The sequence below is a fragment of the Gracilinanus agilis genome, chromosome 1 (genome assembly GCF_016433145.1).
Source record: "Gracilinanus agilis isolate LMUSP501 chromosome 1, AgileGrace, whole genome shotgun sequence".
NCBI classification, from domain to species: domain Eukaryota; kingdom Metazoa; phylum Chordata; class Mammalia; order Didelphimorphia; family Didelphidae; genus Gracilinanus; species Gracilinanus agilis.
The window spans coordinates 617,964,024-617,981,174 of record NC_058130.1 but is presented as its reverse complement, the minus strand read 5'-3'; the positions used below and the strand labels follow the sequence as shown (position 1 = coordinate 617,981,174).

At 40.8% G+C, this 17,151-nt stretch overlaps 1 protein-coding gene across 3 annotated transcripts in view; it reads right to left on the bottom strand.

Moving 5' to 3' along the window:
- The window catches only part of SLC22A23 (solute carrier family 22 member 23), a 274,005-nt gene extending 257,486 nt beyond the window's left edge, over positions 1 to 16,519 (bottom strand). For all 3 annotated transcript variants that reach the window (XM_044668041.1, XM_044668059.1, XM_044668049.1), the window contains exon 1: positions 15,842 to 16,519. In XM_044668041.1, coding sequence (XP_044523976.1) covers positions 15,842 to 16,519 — 678 coding nt within the window. The remainder of the gene's footprint in view (positions 1 to 15,841) is intronic.
- Positions 16,520 to 17,151: the final 632 nt, after the last annotated feature.

The following is a 17,151-nucleotide window of genomic DNA, read 5'->3' as shown; positions in this document are numbered from 1 at the left end:
AGAGAGAGAGAGAGAGAGAGAGAGAGAGAGAGAGAGAGAGAGAGAGAGAGAGAGAGAGAGAGAGAGAGAGAGAACAAACTGTTAGGTTCAATGTAAGGGGAAAACTTCCTAAGAATTAAAGTTGTCTATGCAGGGAATGAGCTACCTTCAGACATAGTGGGTTCCCTCTTCCCCTGAGGCTTTCAAGCAAAGATTAGATGATTACTTCTCCCATAGAATGGAGAGTGGAGAGTGGATTCCTGTATAGATACAGACTAGATTAGATAACAGCTGAGGTGCTTCTAATGCTCATCTCTGATGGTCTAGTCCTTAGGCATTGATACTAGCAAAAGCAACAACCATAACTCCTTTACCAAGTGCTTTATAATTTGGCAAAAATATTCCTTTGATCTGATATTGAATTTGCTCTCTACAACAATTTTGAGTTTTAAGTTTTTGTTTTGTTTTGTTTTGCATCAGACTTGTGACTCCATTGGTACAGAGAAATCCTCAAGAGAAAAGTCCTTCTGACCAGGCACATTAGCAGCAGTGTGGTAAAGTAGGAGCACTGGCTCTGGAGTCAGTGAACATTTATTAAGCACCTAGTATGTATCAGGTGGTGCGGTGGATAAAGTGCTGGGCCAAAAGTCAGATGACTCATCTTCCTGAGTTCAAATATGATAGACATTTATTAACCTTGCGTGCCTCAGTTTCCTCCTCTATAAAATGAACTGGAAAAGGAAATGGCAAGCACTCCAGTATCTCTATCAAGAAAACCCCAAATGGCGGACATGAAGAATCAGACATGAGTGAAAATGACTAAACAGTGTATCAGGCAGAGGAACTGAATTCAGAATCTACACAGGACCTGGGCAAGTCACTCAATGTCTTCCCTCAGCCTGAGTTTCCTTAACTGTGAAATGAGAGGGTTGGATTAGCTGGCCTCAGAGGTATCTTCCAGTTCAAGATCTATTATTCTGTGACCCAATTTAGAATCTTATAAAGGACTTGGAACATTGGAAAGTTGTTAGTTAGTCAGGGTCACACACCCAGCATGGATCAGAGGCAGGATTTGAACCAAAGTCCTCTTAAATCCTAGGTCTCATCTCTTTCCATTCCACATCAAGCCTTTTATCCTGTAAGCTTGAAATATTTGTGCTTATGTTGCCTGTTTGCTCAAGTATTATTTCTATTTTGTACAACAGTAAACCAAAGTTCAGAGAAGCTGACTTGCCCAAGGTGATGTGGAAAAGGCAGTGGGGCCCAGGTCTTCAGACTGCTTAGCCCTGTGCCTTTCTAATGTGCCACATAAGACAGTGGAAAATTCATAAGAGTGAGCATCAGAGAGAAAGATGGAAGGTCTCTGCTCATTTGATAAACTAAGTGATGAGATGATGAACAATGCAGTGAATAATAACTATATTAACTCCACTGAGTGGTAATGTATTGTTTAAAAAGAGATCTGTGACCAAATCTTTTCTTACTCTGGTTGCTATTTCAAGGATTAAAATTATGGCAAAGGGGGCAGCTGGGTGGCTAAGTGGATTGAGAATCAGGCCCAGAGACAGGAGGTCCTGAGCTCAAATCTGACCTCAGTCACTTCCTAGCTGTGTGACCCAGGGCAAGTCACTTGACCCCCATCGCCTAGCCTTTACCTCTCTTCTGCCTTAGAACCAAGTGTTGATTCTAAGACAGAAGGTAAGGATTTAAAAAAAGAGGGAAAAAAAAGATTGTGGCAAATATGGTTCTAAGTCATGAGCCAGTTCCAAACAAGAGAATGAATATAATTGCATTAACAGCAAATGCAAACAAAGCCTGTCCCAGTGGAGAAAGAGTTCTACAGTCACAACAGTGAGTAAGATCTACGAGAAACTGAATCAATGGGAAATGTCTCTTACCCCTTCTGACTTCTCATTGGTATGGGAGGGAATAAAGGAAGTTGTGCTGATGAACAATTAAATGGCTGTAACACATCTCCAGCAAAGCAGCAAATGATCAGAATGGCCCATAGACTATACAACCAGTTATAGTATAATCATGTTGACTGCCTCATAAAAAAGGAAACATTATATGCTTGAACTTTACAGAAACTAAACTATGTTTAATTTAGAAGTCCTATCTAGGAATTGAGGAGAAGAGAATCAATCAATTAAGTATTTACTAAGGGCTTACTATGTGTGCCAGGTATTGGGTAAGATGATGAATATATAAAGAAAAAAAATCCTTTCTTAAAGAGTTTACATTCTTATAAGAGAGACAAAATGGACCTATATACATATATAATATGTGCACAGTATATGAAAAACTACATATAAGAGTGGGGGTGGGGGAAGAGAGAAGCACTAGCTATTGGAGGAATCAGAAAAACTTTATTCAGAAAGTGGCTAATACACAGCATCTCATATTTTGACCTTAGAGACCATCTAGTCTAGTTCCCTCATTTTAGAGATAAGGAATTTAAATTTCAAGTGGTTAAGTGAATTTTCTAAAGTCACATGGTTATTATGCCTCTGAGGTAGGGTTTAAACTCAGATCTTCTCTGGATTAGAAGTCCAGGGTTTTACCCCCTCCCACTCCCTTCAAAGAGGGATAGTTAGAGTAAGTACCATGCATTGGAATTTTATACTAATGAAGCTCCAGAAACAACTGTTGTGACACAGTTAAAATACTAAGCAATTGAGTGCTTAGAGGTTCCAGTTAGGGTCTAGGTCAGTGATGGTGAACCTTTTAGAGACTGAGAGACCAAAATGCAGTCTCCATGCCACACATAAGCTGCCCTCTTACCAAGGACAGGGGAGGGAGGAAGCGCTACATTGGGCTGCTAGACAGAGGGACAGATGATGAGAGAAATGTCCTCAGGCATGGTGGAGAGGGGGGAGAGAGCAGCCCCCTCCAGCACTCATGTCATAGGTTCACCAACATGGGTCTAGATTTTTCCAAATGGAAGTCTTACTAGTGTGGTTAGGTATTCTCCCCAGGCATCCAGAAGCTAGCTAGAGAGATAAAGTAAAGCTTCATAGATAGACAAAGTGGGGCTTGACAGAATGATAAAGTTTAGATAAGCAGGGAGGAACTCATTAGCCAATATTACTTTGATCTCCTCTATTCCCAGTTTAGGTCTAATAAACTTTGCTCACTTCAGAGATGATTAGCTATATTATTCATGTCTAACACATAGCAAAATGTATACATAAGACACCACACATAAAAATGGTGTTCAATGACCTACAATGCTTAAATGCTTTTTTGAATGAACATAAAATAGTTTTTATTTTTAATTCTGGCCTATATATTGATTAGTTATTCTATCAAATCAGCATAGTTTCAAATATATGCTATTGTAAATACTACATAACCTCCAAAATTATAGACTAATTACTGAAGAGAATACCTATATTTCGAAAAGTAAATGTAGTCATTACTTTCATGTTTCCTACCAAACTCCAGTACCTAACTTTACTAACTACCTAACTTTTAACTACTTAACTAACTTCCTAACTTTACTACCAAGTAACTCAAATAGAGGCCTACTTTAGTGACAAGATACCAATCAGCAGCATTCATTCATATGTATATATATATATATATTTGTTTAAGTACTTAAATTTTTTTTCTTCCTAGAGATACAAAGGAAAACTTGATCATCACATTTCTAATTAGTAGGCCTCAAGTTAAAGTGTTTTGCTTTATAACTCTGGGCCAAGAAGCAGTGTGGCCTAGTATGCAGAGAGGTAGTCTTGGAGTCAGGGAGGCCAGAATTGCTGCTTTGGACAAATATTGGTTATGGGACCCTGAACAATTCATTTAACTCTCACTGCCTTCCCAGTAACTATAAACCTAAGTTGCAGAGCATAGGGGTTGATGTTGCTTGGCAGAGGAAGTGTCTTCATTAGTCATTCATTATACCAAAGAAAATCACAGGCTTGCTCTCCTCTCTCCTCCTCCAAACTTCTCCTTCACAACAGAAAGACACTTCTCTGCTCAAAAATCTTCACTTGTTCCACACTGCCTATAGGGTAAAAGAAACTTCTTATCTTGGCACTAAAAGACCTCCAAAATCTGGCTGTCACTTAACTTTCTAGATCTATTTTCTATTCTTCCCCATTCATCAACTTCACATTCCACCAAAGGACCCTACTAAATTATTTTGTTTCTGAACTTCCTGCCTTTGCCCCATGCTTGGGGTATACTCCTATCTTTCCTCCACTCTCTAGCATTCTTAACTTCTTTCAAGACTCAGCTCAAGGGTCAATTATGTGGCTCTGTTGAGAGAGAGCCAGGCCTGGAGATTTGACCTCAAACACTTTTAAGCTGTGTGACCATGGGCAAGTTACTTAATCCCAATTGCCTAGTTCTTATCTTCCTTCTGTCCTGGAACAATTACTCAGTATTGATTCTAAGATAGAAGGTAAGGGTTAAAAAGTAAAGGTAGTTCAGGTTAGCCTTTCTGGATTCCTTTCTGGTTGTTTGCATACTCTCTCTTTAGATCTTTTTGATTACTTATCTCTGCAAATGTTGTATTATTCTAGTAGAATGTAATCTCAAGGCAGGGACTAGTTCCTTTTTTAAATTTTTAAATCTTTGTATCCCAAAGGCCTCTCATAGTGATTTGTATATTGTAGGTCCTTCAGGAGTTCTTTGGAACTTAAGGAACTATTAAATTGAACTGGTTACCCAAATCTAGATTATATACTTTGAGGATAACTCATGACAAATAAATATTTCATATTTCTTTTCCCCTACTATAACCTATAAGGTTACACCCTGGGAATACAGACTAATTTGGGTATTAGCCCAGCACAAACATATAATGTACTCCAAAGTTCGATTTGAATTAACTTTTTATTAGATGCTGTTTGGGATGCTCATCCATTAGCAAGAATAATTGAGAGATGATTGTAGTCTGAGAGAGGGTCAGAGAGGGCAGGTGTCTCATTTAATTCATTTTGAAAAGCAGAGAGAAGTAAGGTATATAGTGTGTGTGTATACATGCAAATATACACACATATAAATACATGTACATTGATGTGATAATCAAGTTCTCCTTCAAGTCTAACAGTTCAGTGTATTCTATTTGTAAAGCATCTTTTAAACAAGAAATATAGCTCTTAAACGTGCTCCAGGAGAAAAGCTTCATAGCGGGCAAATCATGGTGCTAAGTGCATAACCCATCCATAATTTAATATGACCACTGGGATTCTTGTGGTTATATTATGTAGCTAGCAACAACTCTGTATTTATTTTTTAAACAATACTAAGGAATAAAGCAAGTGAATTTAAGAATCTGTATAAAGGGCTCTTTACCCTTCTCCTGAATGATAAAGATAACCGGTAGCTATTTCTATGACATAGCCATTTGGTTGAATGCTAGTAAGTTAGCTATACTATTAGAACTCACTTGAAGAAGAATACTCATGTCCTCTTATTCTTATGAATTGTAAGAGATGGTGTTGCCCAACATTTTTGATTCCGTAATACATCTCAACACACGTCAATTGTCTGTGATCAACCTGGCACAGATATCCATAAAATTTGGTTTTTTGAGAAGGGAAGTTTGGACTTGGGCAGAGTAAATCATTAAAACTTTTGTTTGACTAATGATAAAAGAAGGAAGGGAAGAATGAGCTTAGGGAAAGATAAGGAAGAATTAAGAGAGCAGAAGAATAAAGATAATGGGGATGATAAAGAGAAAAAAGTGAGAAATGCAGATGAGAAGAAAAGAAAGAAGAAATTCTAGGTGAATACTCATTTTAATTTGGTAACTGGTTTATGACAATTGACTTTGTGTAAGTATCAAGGAAGTACAATCAGTTTTAATCTAGAGCATGGGCGTCTGGGGAATTGTCCCAGAATGGTTAATATAAAGACCTGCCTCTTCAGGGAATTATCCCGGGTTGTCTCAGAAGGGTTAAGAACCCAGATCCTCCTTTTAAAATTTTATCATTGAAAAAGAGAGGTGAGAAATACAGAAAGACTCAACACAATTGTGACTTTAATCATTTTTAGTTGATTGAGGAATGAATTCTCTCTACCAATGCCCATCAGAACCAAAAATGACACCCCACCTATGATATATCTACTGGGTACTTGGGAGTTATTTAGTTTAATAATAAGATATCTAGTTTAATAAGTTATCTAATTTAATAACCACCAACATAAAGATGTTAACCTTAAAATGACATAAACTTAAAATGTGGGGATCTCAGTTCCCCTTCCCCCAATTCTGAAAAGAGTTCCTCTATCATCATTAAGAATTTCTATGGCAAATCAGTTCCACTGAAAATGTCCCTCCTTTTGAATATCCCAGAGAAAGGGTAGAAAAACCTAGTAATAGACAACCACACTGTATGACCCATCCTGTCATCCTGTCAGTTTTCCAGCCTTTCTTGCTCCTACTCCAAACAAACCTAACTCCAGTCAGTCTGGTCTTTTAACTGCCCCTTGAACATACTATTCCTCCCAAACCTTTGATCCTATATCTTGGACGTTTACTTTGAGGTAATCACATGCTGGACTAAAGTCTGGAATGTGCTGAAGCTTTTGGAAAAAAAATGCAAAACAACTAAAAAGTGGTTGGGTTTTCTTGAAGTATGTTCAGAACAACATTAACCAAGGAAGGCATAGGTTCATTGTTTGACAAAGATGGTAGAATGTGGACAGCAGAGAGCGAACACAAGAATTCCAACTCTTATTTTGCTCTGCATTTTCTATTAAAAAGAATGATTTTCAGGAGCAGCTGGGTAGCTCAGTGGATTGAGAGCCAGGCCTAGAGGCGGGAGGTCCTAGGTTCAAATCTGGCCTCAGACACTTCCCAGCTGTGTGACCCTGGGCAAGTCACTTGACCCCCCACTGCCTACCCTTACCACTCTTCTGCCTTGGAGCCAATACTAAGTATTGGCTCCAAGACAGAAGGTAAGGGTTAAAAAAAAAAAAAAAAAGAATGATTTTCAAACTGGAAAGGATAGGACAAAAATCACCAAGATCAGAACTGAAGTTTTATATACACAATCTATTAAGAAAGCTTCTAGCTATTTACAATGAATTCAAAGTTAGGCAAATTATATCACAGAGTACTCAAAGAACTTGAAAGCAGAGACCGGGAGTTCCAGGCTTGACTCTGCCACTACCTAATCTGATCTTGGATAAGATATTTCATTTCCCTGGTCCTCAATTTACTAATAATCTATAAAGAAAGGAGGTTAAACTAGATGGGTTTCTAAAGTTTACTTCAGTTCTCAGTCTATGATCCTATGAGCTTATATAATTGCAAAACCCAGAAATTTAACCACTGCTGAAAATATATGAGAAATTATGATGAGCCACAGGGGTACCTGAACACCAGGGAGGAATGAATATTATCTCAATTTTCAAAACAGGAGAAAGGATAGATCTCAGAAACTACAGTTTTATACTGGTCTGTGATCAAATTCTAGATGGAATATGAACACTAGGAGAGAAAACATGGTGATTATGAAGAGCCAGCATGGCATGGGTTCAATAAAAAAAAGTTTCACAGGGTTCAAATTTGGCTTCAGACATTTCCTAGCTATGTGACCCTGAGCAAATCATTTAACCCCAATTGTTTATCCCTTACCATTCTTTAGTCTGGGAACTGATATTTATGTTGATTCTAAGAGAAGTTAAGGGGTTTAAAAAAATTCCTGGGGGTAGCTAGATGGCTCAGTAGAGAGCCAGGCCTGGAAACTGAAGGTCCTGGGTTCCATTCTAGTCTTAGATACTTCCTAGCTGTGTGACCCTGGGCAAGTCACTTAACCCCCATTTTCTACCCTTTACCACTCTTCTGCCTTGGAACTAATACACAGTATTGATTCTAAGAAAGAAGGTAAGTGTTTGTTTTTTTTAATTCCTACAAGGAAACTCACATTTCCTTAAAAACTGGGAAAATCAGGAAAAATGTCATAGATGTAATATATCTTGATCTCAGCAATGTATGTGCCAAAGCACCTCATGACATCCTTGTGGATAAGACAGAGAGATGTGGCCTGGATATTAATACTGTTAGCTGACTGTATGTCATTCTTTAAAAATTGATTGATGGAGGTCAGCTTGATAGGAGCTCATTATTATGTGAGTCACAGGATTCAGACTGTCTCATTTGATAAAAATAATGAAGTACTTCCAAAACTGCAAGGTGTTACCCACATTGAAGTCATAGTTATCGAATTAGGGAAGAACAGTAATCTAAGAAGAATAGTTAATTTGTTAGATGGTCAAATCAAGATTTCAAAAGCTCTCAATAGGCTGTAATGATGGGCTGAATTTAACAAGATGAAATTAAGCAGGGAAAAATGTAAAATTCTGCATTTAGTATAAAAAATACGTAATTTAACAAGGTCAAAGGTTATATCTTTTTCTTCTTTTTTTTTGTCCCTAGTGAGTAACAGAGTTTCTAATATATATCAAGTGCTTAGCAATTGTCTGTTGACTAAATGACCTGCTAGAGTTTTAGTTGGTTACAAGTTCAATAAAGTGAATAAAATCTTGGGTTTCATGCACAAAAAATATAATGTTGATGATGAGGCAGTTAATAGCCCCAATGTACTATTGTATTAGTTGATCATATCAAACCTGCAGTATCAAGTCCAGTCCCAATTGCTACATTTGAAAAGGAACATTGACAAGTTGGTCTTCATCTAGAAGGTAACGGGGATGGTGAAGGAGTATGGGAACCATGTCATACACTGAAAATGGTTAGGCTGGATAGAAGATTTATATGAAGAGAAGGTGAACGTACCAGCAGATTTCAGATATTTAAAGGGATGGCACAAAGAAGGGGGAATAGACTTATTTTGTGTTACTTCAGAAGAAAAGAACTATATGCTACTGGGGTGGAAGTAACAAAGAGGAAGGTTTCTACTGTAGGAAAGAGTGTTGAACTTAGAGACTAATTTGAGTTCCACTTCTGCCACTTACTAGCTGTGTGACTGCAAATAAGTCTGTTCATCTCTTTGTGGCTTAGTTTTCTCATCTATAAAATAGATATAAAAGTACTTACGCTAACTAATGCTTCCCAGGATTAGTATAAGGGAAAGTGCTTTGTAGCTGTTTGTTGGCTGTTAACCCAGTATTAACAATGGAATGAGCTACTTCACAAAATGCTTAGTGTCCGGACACTCAAACTATCTAAATAGCCAGAGTGTGTGATAAAAAAAACAAAAAACAAAAAACAAAACCCTTTAAACTCTTAGTGGAATACCACCTATTATTATTATTATTATATGTTAAAAGCACTTTTTGATTACTCTATAGTTGTAATGGTAGAGACTTGGAAAATTAATGGTGGGGTGAGATAGGGAAAAAGAAATGAATCTACCTGAGGAATCAAAGAGAGCTGGCTGAAATGAATAGAGCTGGCAGCTTGAGGTGAGGCAAAATCATCATCATGTTCAGAATCTGTCAGTCATTTCAACTAATTAAAGGTATCTTTATTTGGGAAATAGGAACTTAATGAGGCCAAAAGAGATACAGATGGGGGTGCTATGTCCCCATAGCAGGTTGGGCTATAAAATAGAACAAGAAAAAAGCTTATTCCTTAGTCTTGGAGCGTGTACATGAAATGAGGCTGGGATGATGGGACTGGCTATGGTGATGGCATGGTCTACTCTAACTAGACCTAGATGTCAGATTACAATGAAATGCCAAAACTGACCTGAGCCAAGAGGTAGAATAAGTCTTTTTTTTTTTTTTTAAATTTAAACCCTTACCTTCTGTCTTAGAATCAATACTGAGTATTGGTTCTAAGGCAGAAGAGTGTAAGGGCTAGGCAATGGGGGTTAAGTGACTTGCCCAGGGTCACCCAGCAAGGAAGTGTCTGAGGCCGGATTTGAACCCAGGACCTCCCATCTCTGGGCCTGACTCTCAATCCACTGAGCCACCCAGCTGCCCCCTAGAATCAGTATTAACAACCAACCAACAAATGAACTTTCTCTGGGCAAAATAACCGAGAGAGGACAGACCAGGCGGAGAACTAAGGCTTCCAAGGTCTGAAGCCACTGACACAGAAAAAAGTTGAGAGTTATGGAGATAGCTTTGAAATCAAGGAAAGAATCTTTGAGATGGAATAGGGAAATAAATGTCCTTTTCATTCAAAAAAGCAAAGAGCAAGTTTAGGATCTCTAAAGGGAAAACCATAGATAGTGATGGCAAACCTATGGCATAGGTGCTAAAGATGGCACACAGAGCACTCTCTGTGGGCACTTGGACACCTTCCTGTCCTCCACCCCTACCCCCAGAGTTCCTTACCAGGAAGACAGAGGGACTCAGGTGGAGCTGTCATTTTTTTCACTTTACCCACCCTTCCACCCAGTAGCCCAATGAGAGAGAGCACTTTCTCCCTCCCCTGTGTGGGGTAAGGGGGTGAGGTGAGGTTAGCCCAGCACTTGGTGGGGGGGAGAGGATGCTGGCACTCTGTCTCTAAAAGGTTCATCATCACTGCTATAGATGCATCCAGGAAAGGAAAAGGAGGTCAAGATAAAATGGCTTAAAGTCTAAGGCCAGACAGTAAAGTACCTTCCCTTCAGTTAAGAAGCCCACACCTGGAGATGAATAGGAAACAATTTCTAAAGGGGCCTGATAAACCATATTTATATCAGGATAAGGAGGCAAAGAGCTTGATCTAATATCTAAACCAGACAAGACAGAAAACACATTTGATTTATATAGAAGAGCAAAAGAATGTGTTACTAAGCAGAATGCATAAGCTATGTCTATAAAGCTCCATTTAAGTATTCACCTAATAAAACTACAAACACCTGATATAACTATAATGTTTTACATGGTTTTCTAAAACTCTGACCTTCAGTCTTAGAGTATTGACTAAGTATTGGTTCCAAGGCAGAAGAGTGGTAAGAGTTAGGCCACTGGGGTTAAGTAATTTGTCCAGGGTCACATAGGTAGGAAGTTTCTGAGGTCAAATTTGAACCCAGGACTTCCCTCTCTAGGCCCAGCTCTCTTATCTACTATGCCACTCAGCTAAACCTGTTTCACACTTTTGAAAATGCTTTCATATCCACTAATTGATTTGATCCTCACAAAGGCCCTATGTATGCAGAGAAGGTCCTATTACCATTTTACAGAGAAGAAAACTGAGACCTAAAAAGGGATTTATATGATTTCCCCTGTCACATTCAGTTAGTAAGCAGCCTCTGAATCTAGCTAGTTCTTTTAACTCATACTCTGGTGTTCTCCTCTCCCAAGCTACTTTTAAGATCAGTTAGCTTTTAAGGCTTGTAACTTTAGAATTTTCATCTTCTGCTTGTTATTTTAAGCCCTTGTCTGTTTCTCTGTAGTTGCTAGAAATAAACAAAACAAAACAAAATAAAACAAATATCTTTTCATACCTAAGAAAAAGCTGTGTTTTGGTTTCAGAATCCAGTTGGAAACCTGTACCCTTTGCTGCAGAGAAATCTAGCTGAGAGGGGTCCAAGTGGGGTGGGTGGGAGGGGGCAGGGAAGCAAGGATATAATCATTGAACACATCCTGAACGCACACAGAAATCAGAGTATGGAGGTCGGGGAGCAAGCATGAGGCTCACAAGGGGAAGGAAGTGAAAGGCAGAGATCTACTAGAAATTTGAAAAAACTTCTCAGTAAGTTCAAGACTGGCAGGAAGGCCCCATGTGTCACCGCAGGCTGGCTGACCATCTGTTGTGCATGTTGGAGAAGGGATTCCTGAACAGGGGAAGAGGTCAAGCTCTATAACAACAAGGTTTCCATTTATATGACCCTTTATAAACTGTTCTCCACACACCAACCCTGCCAGTCAGTCACCAACTATTTATTAATTACTTTCTATGTGTCAGGTACAGGTGCTGAGGAGACAAAGGCAAGAACAAACCTTGCCTTAAGGAGTATGTATACATTCTAATAGAGATAACACACAAGTAATTAGGCACATATGAGATATAGATAGAGAAGATGGGGATAATCTGAGAGAAGGTGCTAGCAGCTAGAAGAACAAAGAAAGAACTCCTAGAGAGATTTGAATTGGGACTTAAAAAAAATAAACTCTTATCTTCAGTCTAAAAATCAATACTAAATATCGGTTCTACAAGCAGAAGAGGGTTAGGGCTAGAGTTAAGAGACTTGCTCAGGGTCACACAGCTAGGAAGAGTCTCTGAGGCCAAATCGGAACCCAGGATCAGACTCTCTATGGAGCCACCTAGCTGCCCCTTGAATTGAATCTTAAAGGAAGCCAGGGAAATGAAGAGGCACAAGTGAGAACAGGCAGCATGCCAGGCATGAGAGACAATGATGGAGAGGGATAGGAAATGGAGTAGCATGGGAAAGAACTGCAAGCAGACCAATGGGGCTGAATTAGAGAGAGGTCAGTGGGAGGAAAGCATAAGAAGATTTGGAACAGTAGGAAGGGGCCAGATTGTGGAGAGCTTTGCATGCTAAACAGAGGTATTTGATCTTGGAAGTAACAGAAAATTAATGGGAGTTTACTGAAGTTGGGGGGGGGGGTGACATAGTCAACCACACTGTTGGAAAAATCCATTTTGGCAGTTGGAGGAGGGTTCAGAGTGGAGACATATACAGGAACCATTTCAGGATATTGCAGTGGTCCAGACAAGAAGTAAAGAGGCCTTGAAATAAAATGGCGGCAGTATTAGAGTGAGAATGGGTCAGATGCAAGAGATGTTATGAAAATAGAAACAAGAAGACTTGGCAACAGACTGAATATGTAAGAGTGAGAATGGGTGAAGGGTTGAGGATAACACCAAAACTGTAAACTCCAGTGCCTGAACTGAGAGGTCAACAGTATAAATATTATTAGCTCCAGTAGATGGGAAAACTAAGGCTTCCAGAGGTTGAATAACTCATGGTCACAAAGTAACAACTATCAGTAGAAGCAGACTTTGAACAATAGTCTCATTCCAAATTTAGGGTTTTCCTCATGTCACATTCTCAAAATGAACTGTCCCTTCCTGCTTTTAAGATGTATGTTTCTAGTGTTTTATATAAGTGCTTTATGTCTCCTAAGCTTAATGGATTATGAACTCCCAGGATCTTGCAAGTATTCTCATCACCTGGCACAGTACTATGTAAAAATTCCAACAAACACCTGATGAATAAAACCTATTTATAGTAATAAGGACTTTTATTAGAGTCTTTACTGTGATTGGGAAAAAGGTTATACAAGATTGGTAAATTGATTTTTTTCCTCAAGTGGAACTTTTTTGAGACCCTCTCCCCAATTTCCAATACACATAGAGCCAAACAAAAAATGTTTTTCCCTTGGGTTTGGGCTATGCCACCATACTTCATGAAGGAAGCTGAGATGTTTTGTGACCCACAGTTTCGTGACTGATCATAATGCATCCCATATTTGTGTATGTGTGAGTGTATAAAAATACAGTGTTGGGGCAGCTGGGTAGTTCAGTGGAGTGAGAGTCAGGTCTAGAGACAGGAGGTCCTAGGTTCAAATCCGGCCTCAGCCACTTCCCAGCTGTGTGACCCTGGGCAAGTCACTTGACCCCCATTGTCCACCCTTACCACTCTTCCACCTATGAGACAATACACTGAAGTACAAGGGTTTAAAAAGAAAATACAGTGTTTCCACTTAAACACACTGCAGAGGAAAAGACTGGCCAAAATTGGCTTCAAAATGTAGTTAAGATCTAAGTCTCTTAAAGATATGTTATGAAACCAAACAATGGGAACCACAGTTCTTTATTTAGATCATATATGCCCATTAAAGATCAATTTATTTCTACCACGAAAGTTCTTAAAAGAAGTATGTCTTTAAGCATTCTTTCAGGGGCTTCAATGCCTCCACTTCTCCCCACTCCCCCACCATATTATGTTATTCTATTTGGAGCTGTTCTAAGAGTAAGTTCAGAATGATTTTTCAAATCCCCAATAAACTATTTTAGGACTGGCCTCCCACTATTTACAGCTGAGTACTGAATCCCTCCTTCTTGAATTCTAGTTAGTAATTCACATTTCCCCTCGTTCTATCTTGGCATGTTCACTGCTCTCTTCTTGGCCTTACCTCTAAAAGCATGCATACATAGACAAATATACATATAGATGAAGTATAAAATTTTCCGACTGTTAACTTTTAAAGGCACAACAGACATACTTTCGTTAAATCATTTGTCTTCAGCAGTAAAAGGGAAAAAAAGCTAATTCTCCAATGATGAGCAGAGTTCAAGAAACACTGAACAAGATTTGGTAGGCACAAAGAATATAAGGAAAAGGCCCACCACACTAGTAAATAGCTTCTATAAAGCTAAGTCGAATTGCAAGGCAGTAGGTACAGATGATCCAAACAAAGTTCCCATAGGATAAATCATTTTCACTGAGCTCAGTGAGCACAAGATTAAGGGAATGATTATGATGATGTAAGAGTTTCATCTTACACTTCCATGAGTTACAATTGTTTACTAACATGCAGAAGAAACACGCATAAATTGACTACTATGAATGGCTGGGGTTTATCTTGGAATCTGGATTAACTACTTAAAGCCTCCAAATTGCACATATAGGTGGGGAAGTTAATATTTACCTTTAAATGCAAGTACCTACTAATTGCAGGACAGCTTTCATAGTTTAAGTAAAAAAAGAGAACCATGGCAGAAAAGCATAGTGATCTTTATTTAACCCAGTTATCATAGTTAATTTAATGCTCTGCTTTTCCAGACACAGGCCTAATAAACCAAAAGGCTCTCAGAGGCATCTGCCATCAAGTACTGGAATTAACATTCAACACAGAATAGAGCATTTCATCAGATGAAGGTGACCCTCGATTAAGTAAAAAAGTTTAAAGTTCATAGAAAAAAATTAAAACTCTCTATTCTGTAATTAAATATTATTTTGCAGACAGCCAAAAAGTAATATGTAGCTGTAAATTGAGGTTTTAGAAGGTTACAAGTATATCCCACACCTATATACTGAAAATCGTGGAAGATTAAAAATAAGCAGAAAGGCCACCCAAAGATGTGTCAATTTTAAAGCTAGAAAAGAGAGAGCAGCAAGGATGGAAAGATAAGTGAAGAGATTTTTTTTTTTTTTGACAGCTCCAGCTAAAAAATACTCTCTGGGTTTGCTTCTGCAAGAAACTTATAAGATCATACTTTTCAGTATGTATATTCGTGCTTGTATATGCACACAAATATATTCACATTTTTAGTTCTGGAAAATAAATGTGCTTTTGGAAGAAAATGCTACATCTCATAAATAGCATCTTTTGAAGGCATGAAGAACAACTGCAGACACCCAGACTGTCTGGAGAAGGGAACAAAATCCAAAGTAGATGGTGAGCTTTCAGGACTGATCCATCTATGGTCCCTTGTGAGTTTAGTTATACTGTACCTAAGATAGCTTGATAACACAGCAACAGTTTTTTGTTTGTTTGTTTTTTCCGAGTGTAATACTGCGCACCTCTGAAGTTAAGGTGCCTTGTCCCTGATTGGTGTGGAGAGAAGGGGGGGGGGAGAAAGGAGAAAGAAGAAAAAGATAGCATATCTGCTCAGTGACCCTTATTTCACAGAGAAAGAAATTTTACTAAAGATGGAAGAAAAGATTATGTTAATGAGATACATGTGCACATGAAGGTATAGCCTCATTTTCAGACCTATGGTCCCTTCGACCTTCTTTCTCAGGGTTGCCTAGAGGACTGCGTTCGAGGCTCATAGTCCATACATTGCTAGAGGTGGAAGTGGGGTGGGGTGGGGGGAGTAGACGCAGATGACATCTGGGTATCACGGAAATGATGGGAGATGAGGGTGGGGGGATAAGAAAGAGGAAAAGGTTATTGATTACAGAAATTGAGGTTTGGGGGAGGGGAATAAGGTACACTTCACAAGATGAAGGAAGGAAAAACAATTCAACCTTACCTTGCTGACTACATTTTGGACAAGACCGGCTCGGATGCGGTAGTGCCATTGGTGGCACTGGCAGTTACTGGAGTTGTGGTCTTCCTTGTCAGGAGGAGGCTGCAGAGGTAGCGTGTAATCCACCTCCGCTCCTCCCAGGCTACTATTGCTCAGGTTGCTCGTTGGTCTCCAGGTGGTCGTGGAGAAGGTTGCTGGGGTATTAGTCCAGTTCCCAAAGTCACCGATGCCCACTCTGCCAGTGGCTGTGGCCCCCACGAAACCAGCTCCTTCCTGGGACCCCCGGCACCAGAATTCCGGCTGGTCCAAGAGGAAAGAGTCTGAGAACTGGCTGAAGCCGATAAACAGCGCTGGGATCCAGGTGAGGATCACCAGCGTCTTCTGGTAGCCCCCGCCCAGACCCCCGAGGAAGGGCAGCACCGACCCGTCATAGTCCAGCAGCAAGGGACTGGGTGCTGAGGACGAGGAACAGCAGCTGGCCTGTTGGGCGCCTCCGGGGGCCGCAGGGGCCGGGAGAGGCGGCAGGGTCTGGATGTCCCCCAGGTCAACAGCCGGGCCCCCCAGTGGGGCAGCTGCAGCCGCAGCCTCTCCAGCCGGCAGGGAGCCGTTCTCCTCCAGCGGAGGCTGGTGGCGTCTCGGCCCGCTGCCCCCTCCCGCCTCACGTCGCCGGTCTATCGCCATCCTCGCGTCCCGCCACTCGGAGAGATGCACATAGAGGGGGGGAGGCGAAAGAGATGCCACTGGTGCCACTACTGCGGCGCTTCCTCCAGCGCCCTGACTGCCCCGGCCAGAGGGCAATGCCAATTTGGGTTTAAAAAAATAAAATCTGCGGTTAAAAAAAAAAATCCTCCCCACCCCTCCTGGGTCCCCTCTTCCTTCTTCTCCTCCTCCTCCCAGAGAATGAGTGCTGGATCGCGGAGCGCACGGCCAGGCGGCCGCTGCGTCCCGCCGGTGTCGCTCCTATCCTCAGGTCAGTCTATGCGTCAAGCCGTGCCCATGTCGCCCTGGGCCGGGCACCCGCTGCCCGCTAGCTTCCCCTCCCTCCCCTGGAGCCGAAAGGGCTCGGAGCGAAGCCGCCGCCGGGGCTGCTGCTGTCGCCGCGGCTGCTGCTTCTGCCCGTCCTCCGGCCCGGCTGCAGCAGCTCCGCCACCCGCGGAGGACGGACGTGCCGCTCGCCCCGGCGGCGGGCAGGGGTTCCGGGGGGGCGGGAAAGGCCGGCACCCGGGAAACGGGACCGTAGCCTGGCTCCCCCAGCTTCTTAGCCGCCGCCGCCGCCGCCGCCGCTGCAGTCGCAGTCTCTGCGGCCCCGACAC